The sequence below is a fragment of the Castor canadensis genome, chromosome 8 (assembly GCF_047511655.1).
Source record: "Castor canadensis chromosome 8, mCasCan1.hap1v2, whole genome shotgun sequence".
NCBI classification, from domain to species: Eukaryota; Metazoa; Chordata; class Mammalia; order Rodentia; family Castoridae; genus Castor; species Castor canadensis.
Window position 1 is genome coordinate 48,781,195 of NC_133393.1, and position 21,909 is coordinate 48,803,103.

A 21,909-nucleotide genomic window follows, 5' to 3' on the forward strand; every position below is an offset into this window, starting at 1 on the left:
TTCTACAACTTGACAGCCACTACATGCAGTTTTTGTTTTTGTTTTCATTGTAGTCCACACACAGTAGGTCTGTCCAGGATGGAGAAGCAGGAAAACATTTCTGTGGCATCAAACAAAAGGTGTATCCACTCTTCTGCTTTTATTCTTATCATTCTGAAATGAATTTTTAAAACCCAGCCTGAGCATGGGGATAAAGGAGGAGCCTGGTGCTCATCACTGGTCCTTTAGGGTTTGTTAATCTATTTACACATTCTTCCAAGGTAATATTCAAACAAAACATGCTGCTCAATTTACTTTGCTTGTGACTCTAACTGAATAAACCTAAAGTAACAACAGGCGCATTGGCCCACAGCTGTGGCCAAATTCCTCCTTGGACACTTGGAGCACATTCTGGCTGGTTTAATTCTGCCTACATTCAGGTAGCTGCACTCTGCCCAGTCCCTAATTTTGCCCCAGAGGCACAATTTCTGCCACTCACTGTTTCTGAGGTAGCTAATATTTACTGATGAGTGAAAGCTTTGCAGGAAAGAATCTAAGGCAAATTGAAGCATCCTTAAAGGTAGGGAGGATATCCTTGTCCTCATTGGTTAGTTAGCTTTTAACCCAAAGATATTGGATAAGATATAGTTTTTGCCTAAGTATCACTTCTTGAGAACCATCAGAGCTGAGTCCACTATGGGGATTGTTTAATTTTCTAGGTTGCATTTAGGCAAATTCTCAGTGATGCTGAGTATGTAGCTATTCCCATTTGTAAACCTATTCAGAGAGCAACTGCTGTATTAAGCTACCAATCATTCTAGCTTTTCTCAATCCTTTTGCAGAGGATAAAAAATTTAAAAACTGTATCCTTACCTACTGGGAGTAGGAATAAAGGCTGAAGCCTTAGCAACATGGTATGATAAGTAAGCAGCCAGAGATACTGAATTTAGAACAGGCAGATCAAGTTGGGTACCTCGGAGCTTGGCACTGGGGAGCATCACCTAGCAAGAATGCTTTCAAGGGAATCATGCCCCTACGAGAGTTTTTAAGATCACCTGAGCATATCTGTGGAATTCTTTCTGTTCTCTGGTTAAAAGGAACCAAGGCATAATGGGAAGTCCAAGAGGAAAGGAAAGAGCATAACAGGATGTAGCTGCTGTGCTAAGCTTTAAGTGACAGCATCCCTGGTCTTAATGGCAAATAAAGCAAACCACCTCTCCCTGGTGTGGCCTTGCAGCAGGAAGGCATTCTAAAGAACACTATGGATGTGTTCATAACACTTTCATCCAGTGTTCCTAAGAGTTTGGAAATACTTTTTCAGGGGTCCCCAGTAAACACTCTTGCCTCCTGTACAGAGACTGAGTGATCTTCACCAGCACACACTTGACCCTTCTCCTCTCTTCAAGTTATTTTTGTCACTGGTGGGATTATCCAAAGTCTTCTATTCTCTTTTACAGGATGCTGGTATCTCATCTTGAATTAGTAAAACCCAGGTTCAACTATTGGTTGGACTTATAGACTGTGCCAGGCAGGCCATGCTTGAAGATTGGCTTCTAACTACTATGGAGAAGAAACTTCTGGTGACCAGGTATAGCTTCTCCAACCTACCTGGGACCAGAACATCTAAGTGCCAGCACCAGCTCCATTTTTTGATATAAGGATATATGGATAAGGATATAAGGATTTGGATATAAAGGTATATGGCTATAAGCATATGATAAGTTACCTTGACATCACTGTTAGTGCCATTAATGCTGCCCCAAGTAGGGAAAAAGTGTACCAAGCAAAAGCAGGAGTACCAACATCACTATCTGGAACAAGCCTCATGCTTATTAAATATCCCACAGTCTGCACATTTCAGCTCCTATTTGAGAATTTTCCTTCTTATATTTGTTTTATGCCCCTCTTACCTCCCCTCTTATTCTAATCACAGCTTCAATTGAAACACGTGTAAGATAATTACTCCTCAATGCACTGTGGTAGAGTTTATTGATTAAACATCATTTTCAAAGGGAATACCTTAACAAGGAGTTTTGATCAAAGCTAGATTATTATTTCAGTTCTTTGTCTTACCCACATACATATTCTGTCTCTGTCTCTGTCTCTCTCTCCTCTCCTCTCTTCTCTCTGTTTCTCTCTCTCACCTGGAAGAAATTTTGTGTTTGTCAGAAGATAGATCATGGGGGAGTTAAAGTTGTTTTATTGTTTTTGTCTTTTTTAAACTTTTTAACTTTTTAGAATGGAGTGATTTCCTTAATCTCAAGTAAATATTTCTAGAAAACAAACTTTGAATCAATCAAGCTTCTTCCTGGAGCTCATGCTCTCAGCCCTTGATGTCATTTTCTTTTGTCTCACCTCACTGGGATGAGGCTGTGCTCATACCAAGATGATGTGTGCTGCAGGGCCAGATCCAACCAGAGTCAGTGAGAACACACCTGCTAATGAGAACATGCTTCATCGAGGCTGCCAGGCACTGGGCTATCAGAACTCAGGGGGATCTTTTATGACATAACATAGGGTGTGGAAAGTTTGAGGCCTCCAGTGAGTTGACTCACAAGACTCTTCTTTCTGTGTCTGCCTTATGAGCATACTGGGCTCTAAAACAATGGGCACCTACAGCAGGACAAAGCATGCCAGATATGTCCACTTTGCAGGTGTTTGTAGCTGTACAAATTTTGCTTATCGGATACTGATGATACTGAAGAGCAGTCTCCAAGGTCTGCAACAGAAGCTAGAGTGAGATGCATAGGAGGAAGTTCGTGGCTTTTTTTTTTTTTTTGACATTTAAAAAACATCTCTTATTCTTCCTGAAATGCTGGGTTGGATTTCCACATGCAGGGGAGACAGGATGTGCCATAATGTCACCTCTCAGCTCCCACTTTAGATGGGAAAGGAATAACAAGATATTCCAGAAAGCTTTAAACTTGAGATTTTTCCCTCCCAGAGTAACAGTTTTGCCTTTGAGGAAGCTATCATTGGTCTTTCATCCAAGCAACCAAAAGGCTTCAGCAATGGACAAGTAACTTTAAAGACATATTGGGGATTTAGAATACGCAGAAAAGCACTTCCATGGACTGTCTTAACCAATGGAGTTCCAGCTTAAGTCTCTACAGTGATTAACTTATCCCCACAAATGAGAAGCTTTAGATGGCTAAAATGTGCCATGTGCACTGCATGTGTTAGAACACATCAACACACAGGCAAACACATATGTGTATGTAATACTGGTATAAGTCCTGAGATCTTATACATTCAGTAAATATTCCATAATGCTGGGAGCATCAAGGATGACAGACCACCAGGTTTCCTGTGTTCCAGGGGCTTATACTCTAGGGAGAGAGACCAGAGAACATAAGTATCCTGATAGCCAATGGTCTTTTGATGTACCTACATGTAGGTACAGAGCACAATAAGGATAATGACTCTCTCTGGAGGACAAGGATATTAAGAAAGGTGTTGTAGGGCTGGAGATGTACCTCAGTAGTACACACCTGCCTAGCATGTGCAAGGCTTGGGTACCATTCCTACACTGCAAAAAAAAAAAAAAGGGGGGGGGCGGTGGTCTAAAGAGTAGCTTTGAGCTGCACTTGACAAAGTTTGTGCAGTGGCCTCTGTATGAGAGATCTTTGATACCCATGCTTGGTAAGTGCAGTAACTCGAAGATTATCATTTCCTATAAGCATGCATCTGCTCTATTAGTTCACTGGGCTAACACCAATCCTGAGTTTCCTCATCTGCGCTTGGTGGCAAGGAAACATACCCGGGAGGGAGCTTTCCTTAGTTTCTCATACAGAAGGTGGTTAATCTCTAGCCTGTGTGGGGAGTTAATCTCTAGCCTGTGTGGGGAGCAGAGCAGTGAGAGCTGTTATCACATTGATGGAAAGAAAGAAATCCAGATGCTTTATTGGCTGGGATGCTGGCTGTCTGGTTTAACCTGAGTGTTTTTTAAGAGGAGAGAGAGTCACCTTGTTGCCTTTTAAGTTCTGCCATGGCTATCAATAGCTGAGTGACCTTGGGTCAGTGAGTTACTCTGGCTACAGTGCTCCCATTGTGCCAGTATATAACAGCACGGAACAGGCACTCAGTGGCATGCATGTGTACATGTACACACACTCTCTCACTTAACACATACACGCAGCTGACAAAAGTGTCCTCATATGATAACAGCAAAAAGAGGCTTGAGAGGCACTCATGAAAAACTTAAACATACCTTAGGAACACAGTCTTTAAAAACTTAGTCCATCTGGGTGTGGTGGTATACGGCTGTAATCCCAGCACTCAAGAGGCTGAGGCAGAAGGATGACAAGATTGAAACCAGCCTGGGCTACATAGCAGGACCCTGTCTCAAAAACAACAACGACAACAAAAACAAACAAAAGCCCCCAAACAAATCTCAAACCAAGAAGACCTTAGACCAGCCTGGTGTAGTGACACATACCTATAATCCCAGCACTCAAGAGGAAGAAGCAAGAGGATATTGAATTTGAGGCCAGCCTAGGCTATATGGTAAAACACTATCTTAAACAAAGGAACAAACAAAACAACTAATAAAAACGGTAACAACAGAAAACAATTCAGCCCAGTAATGGATCAGATATGGCAAAATGGAGCCTAATTTTGAAAAAAAAAATATTCAGAAAATCACCAGGTGAGTTGAGAATTGATAAGAAACCACTTAGCTTAGGCAAAGTATTATAGCCATGTAAAGCACTAATGCTCTATCCATGAGCATCATACAATACCCTACACTTTGAGAGCCTTCCCAAGGCACTGTTCTCACATGACCTCTTTGTAAATAAAGAACTAAATGTAGATTAAAACAGAGAGGAAAGTAAGTCTAGCTTCTCAACAAAAAAGTGGCCTTTCCAGGTACCACAGAATTTCCCAAAGGGCATTTATGCAAATGACCCAAGGGAGGAAAATTTCCCTTTATTTAGGCAAATCTACTTTTTGTTCTTGAAAATCCCTAAAGGGTTGTTGAGACTGCATGTCTTTGGGAGTCTTCTACTATAGTGTAAACATAATATTTTATATGCAAACTTAAAATAATCACTGAGAACAACATGACTCTGGTTATATTGCTATACAGCTCCCAGGACAGGACAGGGAATGAAAGGGCTCTAAGAATACACACCCACAGAAGGTTAAGATGAAAAAGCTGGGGCCGAAGGTATAGCTCAGCGGTAGAGCAGCATGTTCCAGACCCTGGGTTTGGTTCCCAGCATCACAATCAGTCAATAAATCACCTTGCTATAAAGTATCTGATGTATATTTTAAGCACTTCATATCATTTTAGGCTTATATTACTGCCTTCAAGGTAGGGTTACTCTACCAGAATGGAGAACTGACTTGGGGGATAAGAGAGAAGGAGAATATAAATAATTTTATTTGATTGGAAAAGCCTCTTAGAGATGCAGATGTTATCATGTCAAGGCTAAACATGCTGCCTGCCAGTTATGAGTTCCACTGTAAGAAGTCTCATCGTGCCTTGGTACAAGTCACCAAGCTTGGGCACATTCCCCATTACCAAGTCTACTGACTGGACCAAAGCTGGGTACTAGTCATTCAGTCATGAGTCACCTAAGCTTGGCCGAACAGAGGCCCTTATCCTGGGGGTGACTCTGTGGGCAAATTGAGTTCTCTCTCCTAGAGCAAACAGGGACCACTTGAGGACAAAGCTTAAATCTATAAATTTTCCCTACCTTCTTACTCCTTCAACAAGGTATTGTATGTGTTCCTTCCTCTTCCAACAATGTATAGTATGTGTCTTTCCTACCTTCTACTCTTTATAGCAGTGTCCAGATCAATCACGTGCATCTTAGGGACCAGGGTGGCACTATAATGTCTGAGAAACTGACTACTAATCCATATCAGAGGAAGACATTTCTTTTTAAGAATGCCATGCTTACGCCAGTGGGAAATTACCAGGCTCCGGTCCACCTCAGCAAGTGGATAAAAAGCCTGCCCCTTCTTTTGCTGGGGGTAATCTGATCTCTCTACTCCACAGGAGACCTCCCAACTTCCACACTCTTATTAAGGTTTTGCTTGTGTGTTTGCAATACTTGCCTCAGTCTATTGTCTATTGCTTCCCTGCCAAAAGACCTCATGTTTGGCATCGAGGGGGCTGGCCCCAGCATTAACAGAAAGAGTGGGCAGGGGCAACAGAAAGAGGCAAAAGTGGTGGCATCATGGTGGGTAGGGCCTGAGCAGGAGGCATCAGGAGAGCCTGCTAGGAGGCTAGGGGCACCATCTGAAGAGATCAGTGCCAATGAAACCTGCTCTGAGGAGACCATTTTGCCTTATAGCTGGTGTATCCACCCAGGAAACCTTTAGTACCTAAGTAGCTCTTCTTGTCGTAACTTAAAAGAGCAAAGGATGGATGACTGTAGAGTCTTGTATTAGAATGAGGATAAAAGAGTGGCCAGGGGACACCCTGTCCCTGTACAATCAGGGCATCTCCAGGCCGAAGATCCTGTTCCTAGAGGCTCTCCTTGCTTTTGCTGCTCACCTATGATTACCTCAACCCTACTATCCCATAGATGGCTTTCCTTCACATTTTACTTTTACTCTTTTAAATGTTGTCTTTTTCTTAGCTACATCTAGTATTAGAAGTTCAGATATGATTTTAAGTATTGGAATGCTTATTAGACACCCCCAAACAGTAAAGCTGATTCAAAAAACAAACAAGCTTGGCCATCAGGGTGGCTCATGCCTGTAATCACTTGAAATCCTAGCTACTTGGAGGTAGAGACTGAGAGGATTGTGGGTTGCGGCTGGCCATGGCAAAAAGTTCGCAAGACCCTGTCTCAACCAATAAAACCTGGTCATGGTGGTGCACCAGTCATCCCAGCTATGAAGGAAGAGTAAATAGAAGGATCACAGTCCAGCCCTACTTATATATAAAGGCAAAACCCTATTTGAAATATAACTAAAAGCAAAAGGGACTGCATGCCTGGTTCAAGTAGTAGAGTGCCTGCCTAGAAAGTGTGAGGCCCTGAGTTCAAACACTAGTATTTCAAAAAATAAAACAAAAAACAAAACGAAGCCCCAATCACACTTGTTTAAAATCCTACCCCCAAAAGAAATGGTTGCTTTTTGTAAATTGGTATTGCAATGTTATTTTAAACCAGATGCCAAGGGCTGGAGGTGTGGCTCAAATGGTAGAGCACTTGCCTAGCAAAGCCCTGAGTTCAAATCCCAGTATCACCGAAAAATAATAAAAACAAAAACAAAAAACCCAAAACAAGTGAGAAAACACATGGAGAACAGTTGAGTCTAGAAACACAAATAGATGATGGCAAAATAATGGCATTTTGTAAAAATGATTGATGATGGGAATCATGGACAGGGATGGCACCTACTTGGTATTTACTCACAGCATCAGATGATCGGCTCACAGAATTCCAAATCAGAGCACAGAGTGTTGCCAGAGTCCCTCTGCTATTTAGACTCTAGGGAGTGGACTCAGGGTTTAAATTGAACCCTTGATAAACAAAGACACAGGGCCTGCCCAGGCTCCAAGTACCACCAAACAGGGCCCTGAACACATGGACACTGGCTGTGGATGGCAGTTCTGCCATTTCTCACTCACCCTAGCATCCTACACCACTCTTCTGTGGAACTTTCCCATGGGGACACAGTACCACCTACATCCCAAAGCACTTACCATGCCTCCAGAAAAGAACAAATGCACATTTTCTGAAAGCGTAATATAAATTCCTTTTACTGATCTTAAACCTGCCGTGTTTTAGTCCCTTGTCCTGTCCTTGTCCAACGTTATTATTTCCTCCCGTTCTATCCCAACAACTGAAAAGGCGGCTTTAGTGTGCATCACTACAGTCAGTACAGCCCACAAAGCTTTCTCATTAGACTCTTGCAGTTCTTGGTAAGTATTTAATGCTTGCCCCTTAATTACAACAGGTTTTTCCCAGAAGAAACACTCCACTAGTATAGTATCACCACTAACATTTGCCTGTACTTAGCGCTTATTGTATATTTACTATGTGCCATGCACTGCAAAATGCCTTTTAAGATAGGTTTGCTATTAAACCCAATTTAAAGACAAAGAAACCACATGCTCAAAGTCCAGCAGGCAAGAAGAGGCAAATCCAGGATCTCGGCTCAGGTGACCTCCAGGCACACACTGTAGCCACCACTCTGCCAAGGTTTCACAGTCCTCATTAACAGCATATTCCAATCTTTCCAGGATATGTTGATAAGACAAGATGAGAAAAAACACATGTGTAGCATCTGTGGGCTAAATGAACTCCAGAAACCACAGCAAAGTCTTGGGAGCATATCCATTCGACCTGGAAGGAGTCCCTGAGATGCACTCAGGCTTTGTTTTCCAGTTAGCCCTGGTGGCACCACGGCCTCAACAAGTCAAATGGACTGAGGATTGTCACAGGGGCTACTCTGGTCTGAAATGAGAGTGAGGTCACTTTTTGGTAAGAAAGGGAGCACAGGTAACACAGTCTACCTCACGAACAAGCTGTGTTTCAAGTATCTTTATAAAAAATTGTGCAACGCAATTAGTTTGATGCATTCTGTAAGAAATACATTAATTATAAATTATTCATCTTATAAAGAGTATCAGAAAGTTGGTTAACTGTTTAGAAAAATCAAAATTTGATCCTCTCATAATGCCATGGTAGATTCAAGATGGAACTAGAAATAAAAATTTTAGTAATAAGAGAATCTGTAATTATTTTATGATATTGTTGTAGATAGGACTTTTTATATGTAGCAGTAATGCAATAAGTCAGTGAAAAATGTTAGCCAAGACAATACAAAAACATAAACTATCTCTATTTCTTATACATTATAATGGACAATAAATCCTAGAAAACAAGCTAAAAAGAGATTTATAACAAATGTAAGAGAGAATGGAATCCATTAAGACAGAACAAAGATTGTTGGGTGCCAGGACCTGGGTGGTCAGTAAATAGGGAACAATTACTTAATGGTATGGCATTTCTCTGGGGTAATGAAAATATTTTATAACTACACAGTGGTCATGGTTGTACAATCTTGTGAATGTACTAAATACCACTGACATGCTCATTTGAAAATACTGAATTTTTTATAGAGTGAATGTCACCTTAAAAAAAAAAAAAAGAATTGGAACGGGCCTTCTGTGGTGACAGCTTCTTAGTGAACAACAATGTAAAAGAGACTGGCAATATATTCCTTGTCTAAGATTGGATGCAGGGGCAACATGCAGTGGGGCAAGTCCTGTTCATGGAGAGCCTTGCTTGGATCTTTTCTCACACAATACACCCACATGGTATCTTAACATGTAAAGTTTCAATTTTTTATTGGGAGGACAGGTAGAAAACTACTTTTAAAAACACAATACAAAAATCCAATTTATAAACAAATACAAAGTTTTGAAAATGGGGGGAGATGTAGGTAGAAAGTATAAAGTACAAATATACTTTTGCTACTTGGTACAAAGTAGCAAATATACAGGATGAACAACTGGAAAGAGCTAATACATACCAGGAGGACCTTAGATAATAATACATTGTGTTAAGGATTTTTGCTAAATGAATAGATTGTAACTGCTTTTGCCACAGGAGAAAATGGGTAACTACGTGAGACGATAGATATTTTAATTTCTTTCACTATAGTAACCGTTTTATTATACATGTATTTTATAACATCATGTTGTATACCTTAAACACAATAAAATTTATTTGAAAAAAGTGTGTCAGAATGGTTGAACGGAATCTTAATTACATCAATTTGCAATTGTGAGTATAACTGCCTTGCCATTTTAAATTATAGCATGAAGTACAAGAAAAAAAATCCTCCACTTACTGTAATAAGGATGAAATATAAGTAAAAGTATTATTTAAAACAGTGAAACAGTATAATTATAGTTTATAAATGCATAGACCAAGATTCCACTTGGTTCTGTCCCTGGCCTGCTGGGCAGGAGGGTACCTAGACCTTAAGGGATGTCCAGGCATGGAGGCAGGTTTCTACTCAGAAAGGAGGTGGCAGAGCAAGCCTGCCTTAGAGAGCCCTGGCTCTGCTCTGAAGGTTAGAGGGACCTTGAATTTTGGTTTCTATTAACTCCGAGGATTTTTCCATCTTGAATATGTACATTGATCTCCTTTGCTTACTCTATGCTAAGAATAGCTTCTTTTGAGATTAATCTTTGCAAGAACTTGATCTGTTTAATATTGCCAGGTATATTCCTGCACCAGACATGGTATAACATTATTTGGGACTCATATTTATTTATATAGGTTCTCTAAGCAGAAGGGATCCCAAAAGTAAGATATTCAGTGGACACGTATTCCCTGATTCAATCTAGGCTAAATTTTTTCTAAATATAACCAACTCTTCTGTTTTCCCTGCAGTCTGTTCCTCACACCTCCCTTTTCTGGCCCACTTTCTCTCATCTTGGGGAGTTGTTTTTGGCTTAAGAGCAGAGGTCGAGTCTAATTTCAAGAACTGTGTGTACTTTTATTGTATTGAACTTTGGTTCCCAAGGAGTGGATCCATCCTTTGAAGTGACAATTCCATGCAGCAGAAGAATGGATTCCCCCACCATACAGTACAGAAGGAAAGTGTATGCGTGTGATTTTAAAGATTTTTTTCCCTCCCAAATCATTTTAAGAAATGCTGATCAAAGTATGGTTCAAATTCCATTCACATTTTCAGGTCTTAATTTGCATGCTACGTCTTTCTTAAGTTAGATACACTGGCTATGCTTTCTAAAGTGAATTTAATGAGGCTTGTCTTAAGTAGGCCACCCCTGTGCCAGTGAGCTCTGATCTCCAATCATACATCTGAATAACTCCTCCTCAGAACGGGTTGATAAGAGACCTGTCAGTTGTCTGATTCCATCCTTTAAATGAGCTATACAAGAATGGAAAACAAAAACAGGTAAATGACAGGAAGTGAAAGTTCCCTACAGCATTATTCCAAATCATAATTGGTGGACAAAGAGCTAAGAGATAGGTCTAGTTTCCAGAGTCAGGACACTTACATTTTTCCTGATCCTTTATGTATATCCATTAACTCAAGAATTCTCTGCTCACTAGGTTTCATGACAGTGAAGGGACAGCAGGGGTGAAATTGTGAAGAAATAAGATGATTCAAAGTATTTTCTATCACTGAACTGACTGCTGAAAATGTCTCATGGTCAGAGTCCTATGGTCTGGGCCTGCTCTGATTGTACTGTGCAGTTTTGCTCCTGCAAAGGACTGGGCCTTCCAGGGTGCTTGTCCCCAGACTCTACTCCTCCTTCACTTCTTAGTTCCTTCACTCATTCTTTCTCTTTGCCATTCCTTAAGCCTCAGTATTCCCTCAGTTCTTTCCTCATTTTCCTCTTCCCTGCTCTAGAAACTCACAAGGCCTCTGTCCTCTCTGGAGCTTCACCCACCCAAGTATTCATTCTAACCCTAGCTCTCTCATGAGCTATAGAGTAACATTTTCATGTGTTCCACCTCAAACTCAGGAAGTCCAAAAGTAAGCTAAAGCTCTTTTCACTAGAGCAGCACTCCCTCCATCCCTACCTCAATTTCAAACACTACTCTCTTGGTCACACAATCAGGCTCTGGACAATATTTAGATTCTTCAGCTCCACAATCTCTCTCTTGAATGGGCCACTTTTCTTATGGATTTTAACTCCTAAATATCTTTTCCACCAAGCATCTTCTTCCCAAAAGGTCTTGGCACTATCTCAGCTCAGATCCTCCTCTCCTCTCATTCAGACTATAAAGATATGCCTCACCTTATTTTCCAGCCTCCAGCCTTACCTCTGGCCAACATGGTCTCCATAGGCAATCCTTGAAATAGTTGAATCAGTTCAGTAACTACACACTTTCTACCAAGTAGCTTAATAAGAGAATACAAGCCTGCTGTGGTTTAAAGTGTCTTTTAAATGTTCATGTGCAGGCTAGGATGATGCACACTATAAATCCCAACACTAGGGAGGTAGAGGCAGAAGGATTGTGAAAACAAGGCCAGCCTGAGCGACATAGCAAGATGCTGTTTGAAACAAACAAACAACGATAACAAAAAAACCCACCCACAAAAATTCATGTGTTGGAAACTTAATTCCCAAATTTGTATGTTGATAGTATTTGGAGGTGGGATTTTTGAGGGTAAGATTTGGTCAGAAGAGAGAGCCCCCATAATGGCACTGAGAAGCTCTAGAAGAAGAGGAAAATACTGGAGATGGCACACTTGCTCTGTCTCACCAAATCATGCCTCTACCGTGTTATAATGCAATAAAACGACCCTGGCCAGATGCTGGCACCATACTCTTGAATTTCCCAGCCTCCTGAACTGTAAGAAATAAATCTCTGGTCATTATAAATGACCTAGTCTCAGGTATTCTATTATAGCAGGAAAAAAAAAAAAAAAGAACTAGGACAGGCAACAATCCCTTTCAACTCCCCAGCTTCATTTCCTCCACTCATGCCAGACACATTCTTACATTTGTTTTTCTGTCTTATACATGCCCAATCTGCCTGAAATTTCTTGGCTCCTTCCACATTGAATCTCTATTTGTCTTTCAAGATTCAGCTGAACCATGATCTATCAAAATTGCTGAGTACTTAAGGCAAAAATAAGGTGCTACTTCTATTTGAAATAGTAGTGTTGTAGCTCTCATTTAAGACACTTTCGACACTGGATTGCAAGTATTTGTGTCTCTGCCTCCCATGCAACTGTGAGCTCCTTGAGGAGGAGCGCTCATTTTTAAAAGTTATTTTTTGTATCTTCTGACCATTAAGTATCACTGATACATAGTAACTCACTGTGGCAAAGGTTCAGTACAGGTTCACTGGAATAGATGGGCTAAAGCCGAATGTCATGGGATTTTTAGCTATTTCAGCTCAGGGGAAAGACCTGGTTTCAATTCATCCTGAACATTTGATGCCAGGGCCACCTGAGCCTCAGCCCTATGCTTCTCCAGGGTACTTTAACATGGAAGTTGACTACATCACTCTACTACTTCTTCCTTCTTCTCCACTTCCATGCCAAAAGTCTGCAATTGCATGCAGAACTCACTTGGCCTAGGTGATGGAGATCCACATCAAACAAGCTTAAACAGGAAGATGATCCCTGGCATATGGAACCTGAAGAAGGACTAGAGAAACAAATACAGGGAAGGAAGGATGTAGCTGAGGCTCAAAACACAATGAAACCAGGGATTCAGACATTTTTGTACTTTCTTTCCATCTTTCCTCCCTGTTCTTCTGCTTCCTCATCTCTTCTCTCTTATGGCCAGAGATGGTTCCTAGGTTCTTAAAGCTTTTACCACCAGAGGAAGAACCCAAGCTCTTTGTGGTTTTCTATGCAAATATCACAGAGAGAAGGTCTTAAATGCCCAATTTGCTAGGTGCCCACCATTGGATCAATCAACTTGGCCAAAGGGTAGATAGTCCCATTCTGCCAATATGGAGGCTTCCCATTCAGTATGTATATGGGAGAAGAAACTGCTCCTAGAAGAGGATATTGGCAGCTCATGTCAGGGACCACTCTTGCTATTACTGTAAGCAGGATGACTTGGGTACATAGTAAAATGGAAACATCACGCTCAAGAGACCCAAGGTTTCTTTGCCTTTCCTGTACAGACAAGATTTTTGCAAATTCATGTTTCCTTCCTTTGAAATTTTTTCTTGCTCCTCATCTGAGATTTACTGTACATGTTTACCTAAAATTAACAAAGAAACATACACACAAATATTTTATAGTCTGACTCTATGCATTTCCAGTCAACCTTGTAATTTCCCCCCTTCTAATCAGAAAAGGATTTCCCAAGTATCCATGAATAATTTTATAATTACTACAGGTTTTTCTCCTGGAAACTTGGGGTTTTCAACTGTATTATTATTAATTATTATCATCATTATTTATGTGGTGTTGGAGGTCAAACCTAGGGCCTTGTATATGTTGGAAAATTGCTCTACAAGAGTTACAACCCTCAGCCCTAAACTATATTTGTGTGTGTGTGTTTGTGTGTGTGTATGTGGTACTAGAGTTTGAATTCAGGACCTACACCATAAGCCACTCTTTTTTGTGATGGGTTTTTTCGAGATAGGAGCTTGCAAACTGTTTTCCCTTGATCCTCCTGAACTCTGCCTCCTTAGTAGCTAGGATTATAGACATGAGCCACCAGTGTCTGGCTCTAAACTATATTTTGTATGGGATATAACAACCTTCTTAAAATCATTTTTCTTTTTTCTTTTTCCTGTTTAGTTACTTTTCCCCATCTGACCATTTGGCCTGTACCAAACAATTTTGAGAGCAGCAGTTTACTAAGACTCCAACTTATCACATATGCAAGACCTGTTTCCAGAGAATACTTTCCTCTCATACTACTCTGCTTCTCCTCTCATCACAACTGGCAGTAGAGCCTGGCTACCCACCCACATGGAAAATGTTGCCTACTGAAGTAACTTATGACCTGTATGGCATGTTAGGCCAGTCGCATCCTAAGAAAATATATGTATTGTGCTGCTGTGAAATGTGTTTATCATTCAATCATAAAAAATGTGTACTGAGTACTTCCTGTTATTTGTCACAAATACAGTAGAATGCTAAGGACCTGTACTTGATGGTAACTCACACTGCAAGGGTAGAAATAGGTATAAATACAAGGCAGTGTGGCAATCACTCTTACAGAGGAATGTATTATAAATGTTTATCTCATCACCACTGCAGAATTTCAAAACTGCATACCATATGTACTGCTGGACAGATAAGCTGCTAGGAGAAATTACCATAGTTAATGAATGCTGGGTTAAACAATTATTCTAATAAAATTCTTGGTAAATGTCTAGACCACAGCTGTCATGTCTTACAAGTATTTCGTCTGCTTAATTTTTGCTGTTAGTTTCCTTTCTCCTTGTCTTACTATTGTCAGTTTCCTTCAGGAGAAAGTGTAGGTAAAGAAAATAGCCATATCTGTCAAAAACAATTGTGGATTTTTTTTCTCCCCAAAGAATGTAACACAGAGAAGACTCATCTTGTATAATAGTTATGGTTATAGAAGATTATAAAGACACTGGCTTTGTTGATTTTCTGTTTTTTTTTTTTTCCTGTGGTACTGAGGTTTGAACTCAGGGCCCTACATCTTGAGCCACTCCACCAGCCCTTTTTTGTGAAGGGTTTTTGTTTTGTTTTGTTTTGCTTTTTGGTGGGACTGGGGTTTGAACCCAAGGCTTGCAAAGTAGGCGCTCTGCCACTTGAGCCACACCTGGAGTCAGAGGGGTTTTTTTGAGATAGGATCTTGCAAACTTCTTGCCAGGGCTGGCTTTGAACCAGCATCCTCCTGATCTCTGCCTCCTGAGTAGCTAGGATTACAGGTGTGAGCCACTGGTGCCTAGCAAATTTTGTTGATTTTCTGAACTGCATGTCCATGGAAAAGACTTTGCCTAAACTGAGACTCAGAAAGGTCAGAAGTGAGAGTTTCAAACCTTTATTTGCATCTTTCACTTGGTAGGAAGTCTAAGGGAAGACTTAAGGGAGGGACTTAGTCATGTAGGTAGGAAGATGGGGTTCAAACCCCAGCTATTTGAGTCCCACTGACAAGGTGACACCAGTGGGAGAAGGCACAGCTCTGCGCAAACCTGGAATACTACAGGATACCAGAAGGGCTCCAAAGCCTCAGTGGTATGTCTCAGGAACCCAGTTAGAGTCATTGTCATATGCAGGAGAAGTAGGCTTTTTTGAGGAACCGTCTGGGGCTTCCAGAAATACTTTCGGTGAGGTAAGTATACTGCAGGAGACTGGGATCCTTGAGAGTACGTTAAGTGGTAACACATTGACTATCTGAGCATGGATGTAAATTATGCTCATTTGTACCCACCAGCTGATGATGTCTGAGTCTGTGAATTCATTTCCCAAGTGTCTGACTAAGGCCTATCACATGTCTCAGGTATTTCCCACAGAAAAAGAGAGATCCCTTATTTGTCTTAGATTGCCTGGAGGTATCCTTCTCTGCTTCCTATAATAAATCTCATGGAACATTCTGCCTTGATTTTTTTCTCACTAGACACACAACAAATTTTTACTCATGACAAAACCTTTTCCAGCTCCAAACTACATGTGGATAGTAGGTTATTATGAAGCCATGGGCTACCAAGCAAGGGAAAACAGAAAACACATGGAAGATCCTGAAAAGACATGCTGGATCATGGATTTTCAGACTAGATGGGGCACGTTCAGGGTGGTATGGCCATAGAATGGATCATGGATTTTCAAATTAACCGCCCTACTAGCCCCTCACCTTAGATTCAGCCTCATTTTGGACTCCAAATCCAATAAGCACTCCAAGGAGACAATTAGGAGCCCAGGCCAGCAGCTCCTAATAGAACATTCCACAGTCTTGTGGATGATTCTGCTGCAATGTCAAGATTCACAAGAAACTAACTTGGCCTCTCCCACACTCCCCTGTCTTACCTAGGGAAGTCAGTAGGGGCTGTCCCTGCAGCCCACTTTCTCTGTGACCTCTTGTCTGCCCCTTATGCCTTCACAGTATTCACTAATCACCTGGCCCTCTACAACACACCCCTAAGAAAACAGGTGCCCTGGGGCTTGGGTGCTGCATGCACACCATCATTCCCACCCTGAAGTTGAACTCTCAATCCCATATGTGCCTGTTTCCTGCCATCCTTGACACACCCTCTTGGTTGCTTCCTACACCTCAATTATGACCAATTAAAGGAAAATAACCAGCCCAAGATTCCTAAAAGGGGCTTCCCAGCCTTCATTGCTGTGTAAGTTGTGGACCTGATCTTGTTTTATGCTGGAGCCCAGCTTATTTTTTGCTCAAGAAGACCAGCAAGGTAAGGCCCAAGTCTTCCAGGCCCATATTTGCTATTCAGAAATTTGAATTGTTCAAGAGTGACTTTAGTAGGTCTCATCTGTACAGCCTTGAAACTGCCTTACAGATCGTTTTAGAGACTGAACTCCAATATCCATAATTAGCATAATGGTTCCTCTGTTAGTACAGGGTTGGGCTGTATGTGAATTCACAAACTTCTCAGATCCTAAGACAGTATCATTATCTGTGAGGGCTGTGACACATTTGAGGCTGAGCTGTCTGTGGGATGTGAAGAACAAGATCACTGACGTTAAAGACAGTAGGGAGGGTATGAGGACTGGGAAAGATTTCCATTGCTGGCACTGGACATCAAACATGAGAGGTAGGTTAGAGAAAATAAGTCACTTTATGAACTGGAGCAACAAACTCACAACCCTAAAATAATTTAGCATCACACTCATAATTCCCCAAAATGAAAGGATAGGGCTGTTCCTCCAACTTCTGCTGGCAATTCTGTGACTTATTCCCCCACACAGGTTGCTCTTGGCAAGCATTTTAGCTTGCTTTCATCTAGTCAATTGTCAGAGCAAGGGACAGGGAAACATCAAAACATATGAGTTACTCTTATGTTGTGACTTAGTCTGTTTCCTCTTGCTGCAACAGCATATCTCAGACTGGATAACTTATTTTAAAAAAAAAGAGATTTATTTTGGCTCATGGCTCTGCAAGCTGGGAAGCTCAAGATTGAGCAGCTATATCTTGTGAGGGTCACATTATGCTACATGCACAGCAGAAAAATGAAAAAGGGCTGAGGGAAGCCCTTGTGGAAGAAATCACATGGCAAGAAAGGAAGCATGTCTTGCTTCCTAACAATCCACTGTGGCTATGAAGAACTCAGTCCCGAAAGAGTGAGAACTCAGCCCTCCCAGATGGTATTCCTTTATGCATGAGTGCTGTAGTCCCATGACCCAAATGCCTTCTGCTAGGTCTCACCTCCCAACACTGCTATATAGAAGAATTAAGTCTCAACACAAGTTTCAGCAAGGACAAACCATAATCAAGGTAGAGTACCTTGTATCTTGGAAAGATGGTGGTCTGATCTCCACATTAGGAAAAGGTACATGAAATGCCAAGCAAAACCAATACACAAAGAACTCTGTGAAATTCACTAACTGAAAGCCAAAGAGAAAAGGATGGCTTTGCTGTCATTTTTCACAAAAGTGTGATGGAGCAGATCAGTACAGATGCAGCTGATTAAGCACCTGGCCTTCCTCCCTGTCTCCTTGTCAGTCAGCAGTCTCCCCGCCCCTTTCCTGCTTGAGAAGGGATGCTTCTCTTGGGGACCAGCCAGTGCAGTGCTGAAAGTAATCCTAAAGAATCCTTCAGCAAATGGTGATGCACTGGGGCACCAGGGGGAACAAGGAGTTCAGGAACTTAACTAATTGTGTTTCAATTTGTCTAACATTGGTAGCAAACAGGGATGCCATGTGGCAGTAATGAGATCACCCCTCATGGAAAGCTGTAAAAAGGCTTAGAGAAAGGGAAGGGAGGGAAAAACCAAAGTACAGGCTAAAAATAGTTCTTTAGAATTGCTTTCTGGGCTGTCTGAACCATGACAAAAGTTCTTCTACTCCTGCCACCAGTGTTGCAATAATAACGGAAAAGGAAAGGGAAGGAGCCAGGAGTGTTAAAAGCAGACCTGGCTGCCTCTGGCCATCTCCTTGGTATTGCATACTGTCAATTTCAAGGGGACACAACTTCTGACAAGCTCCCTGCATCCTGAGCACTCCCAAGATTAGCTGTGGTTGGCTTTTCAGTGCTGGGCAATCTTTATATTCAGGTAACTACACTTATCAGTGAGAAATAATACCAGGAATGATTTGCAAACCAGAGTTGTCATCCCACCTCCATTGTCCACAGCATTTTCCCAACTCAGGACCCAGAGAACTGTCACATTTTGGCTGCAGAGTTCTGCTGACCAGCGTCAATGCTATTTTGCAAAGTATTTATATATTTTTTCTGATTAAAAATGTACTCCTTAAGTCTCAGGAAGAACATACATCATTTTTAGAATGACAGTTTTATTCGAAGTCTCATTCTGCTTCCCTTCATTACCAGAACTTCCAGTCATGTATTTGGCCACAAAATCCAAGAATCCTAGCTGTACCAAGGTTATTTTTTATTTTAAAGAACAAGTTAGATTGATCGGGGAAGTTATTTTTTACTCCAGTGGCTAACCATTGTTTTAGAACTCTAAAGTCTTCAAAGGATTTCACATACAAGGACATCAGGGTAGCTTATCTCTCAAGCCAGACCCTAGTGCAGCAGACACCTGGGACATTTTTAACCACCAGCTCCTTCTTGGTGTCAAGTCAACCACTTAAAAATAACACAATTCTAACTTTCAAAAAGGTCTGTCTTAAACACAACCCAAATCTGTCCCATTTAAGTCCACTTTATTTTATAGTCTGTCTCCACAATTCATAAAAACTGGCTGCAACCTTGAATGAAGTGTGAGCAGTTAGAGACAATGATTAGGTAGCCCTGTGCTCCTCTGTACTCTTGCCATGCCTCAGGCTAGAAACATTTTGAGCAATTGTGTTATAGAAGAAAACACTCTCCACCACAATTCCTTATTTTCACGAATTTAGAGACTAAAGATGATCAATGTATCATCTTTAGATGAGAGCTAAGGGACATCAGGTGCACATGTGGGCACTCCGATTTACCTTCTTAAGTTTCCTCATTATGAACCCATGCACAGAGGACAATAATCCAAAAGTGCAGAAGCACATATATATAGATAGTGACCTACATCCTTCCCCAGAGGTGACCACTCTTACCTTTGATGTTACATTAATCTTTTGTACTATGAGAACTCTTCTGTGTATTAAGTGGCCCACAGATTAAGTGACAGAGATCCTCTGGGAGAAGGTTCTGAATGATTAGCTAGAACAAGATACCATTTTCTCCTAACCTGAGCATCCATCCTCCTCAGGGCACAGACTGCAATCTGTAAACAAGACAAAATTTCTCCATTTTCTAACATTATGAAATTGGGTACATATTCAATAGTTGATGATTCTCTGAAACATGCTGGGATGCTTTCTCGTTCAAAAAATAATACCCAAACTGTTTGATAACTTGTTTATCAGAGCACATCCTTCATGCTCCACTTGATCCTAGTATATGTCACATTTTTGATGTTAGCCAAAGAAGGGGTCCAAGCCCTTTTGAATTATGTAGCCATATTTCATTTATTTGTTTAGAGAAAATAATTCTTGGGGCCAATATATGCACCACAAGTACAAGTTCAGGTGATCATTCACTGCTACAATCCAGGCCAGGGACTCTTGGAGTGAGGAGGAAGGGAGAGTGTAGGACGCTCAGGGAAGGAAGGAAGGAGGGCTAATGTGTGTGGGGGTGAGGGGAGGGGAACTTTAAAAAAATTACCTGTGTCTCCTTTCCCTAGACTGAGGTCGGCAGACTCAATCTAGCTTTCAGGGTGCAGTGCAGCACAGCTCGGCCCAGCCATTCATGTTTCAACTGTGGCTGCTTTTGCAATGGCAGAGTAGGCAGGAGAGATTGCATGATTCTCAGTATAAAAACTCTCAACAACTTTGCCCTTAGTAGAAACACTTTGCCAACCCTGCCTTACATACTTCTTGAGAATCATTACCCAGTGAGCCATCATTACTAAATAATGTATCCCATTTCTTAGAGATGGTCTTCTGGGCTATAATGGCTAGGTTTAGCTTTGGATGTCAATAATAAAGATCTGGAAAATAGTGACTTAAACAAGCTCTCTTTTCTTTCACCTAAAAGTCTAGTGCTGATCTGACACTCCCTAGAGTCAGGGATCCAGACAACTTCTACACCACTGCTCTTCTCTCTACAGTTTCCATTGCCAAGGTCACACCATTGTCCAAAAGGATAATGCCAAAATATCAGCCATTACATTTGTACTCAGGCAGCAAGAAAGAAAAAGAACAGCCTCAACTCAACTTTTAAGGAACTACTAGAAATACCATTAGATACTTGCACTTATAATCATTGGCATAATTTAGCTATCCTGTTATAGTGGAGTCTCAAAAGTGTAGTTTTAGTTGAGTAGAAAGTTGCTCAGCTAAAAAAATCAGGATTATGTTATTTTAAAAAAGGAGAGTAACAGAATATATTAAGGGATAATAAGCCATGTCTCCCATTGGAACCATATTCCAGTCACCAAACCCCTTATTAATGGTGTATGCCCTGGGCAGGATAATCATTTTGTGCATAGCTCCAAAATGATAGTCTTTAAATATGTATATAATTATTATCCAAAAGATGGTGAGCCCAGTGCCAGTGAGAAGTGATTTTTGGTTGATTGCTTCCCAATTTGCACTCAGAAGAGCTGTCTCCTTCGAAGGATCTGGATAAATTCACCTTTTAGTATCGAGTATGGAGCTGTGCACGCAGGCCTGTATGAATAGAGTATTTCTAATATAGTCCATTGAAATTCTATTTTTTAAATAGACTCTGCCTGTTTGGTGTTATCAGGGTCCATATGCCCACTAATACCTATTCTCTAATTCCCATACCATATGGCATTTGCCTCCATCATGACAATCAACTACAGATCAGAAAAACTTGGGATTACCTCTCCCCAAAGCCATATCTAACCCACACCCAGCACAAGAGAATTTTCTCTCAACTTCCTAGATTTTCAACATCTCTATGCAACCTAGTAGGTTCTGATATTTCCAATTAGAAAGGGCTGCTTGCCTCACTTTTGAAACAAAGGGTGTGAAGAGTCAGGGACAGAATTAAGGTCAGATCAGGGATCAAGAGACTATAAAGTCAAAACTAAGCATAAATTTTGATTCGGAACATTTTCTGAGTACTGACAAGAGTGGAAAAAATAGCATAAGTCACTTCTTTTGGCATATTGGTTACTACTTGGCAACTAATTTTTTTTTTTTTTTTGGTGGGACTGGGGTTTGAAATCAGGGCTTGAGCCACACCTCCAGTCCATTTGACACTGGTTATTTTGGAGATGGGGTCTTGCTAACTATTTGCCCAGGCTGGCCCCAAACGATGATCCTCCCAATCTCAGCCTCCATCTAGTTAGGATTATAGGCCTGAGCCATAAGTGCCAG

The 21,909-nt window shown here is 41.1% G+C and overlaps 1 protein-coding gene across 12 annotated transcripts in view; it reads right to left on the reverse strand.

The window, feature by feature from the left end:
* The window catches only part of Fars2 (phenylalanyl-tRNA synthetase 2, mitochondrial), a 509,857-nt gene that overhangs the window by 152,746 nt on the left and 335,202 nt on the right, over positions 1-21,909 (reverse strand). Inside the window, exon 7 of one of the 12 annotated variants that reach the window (XR_012450765.1) lies at positions 2,053-2,123. The exons of 10 other annotated variants lie outside the window; for them this stretch is intronic. Coding sequence is in view for 1 of the 2 variants with exons in the window: in XM_074082966.1 (XP_073939067.1) it covers positions 10,797-10,851 (55 nt within the window). In the remaining variant the exon portion in view is untranslated. One more of the 12 variants, XM_074082966.1, reaches the window with a different exon arrangement.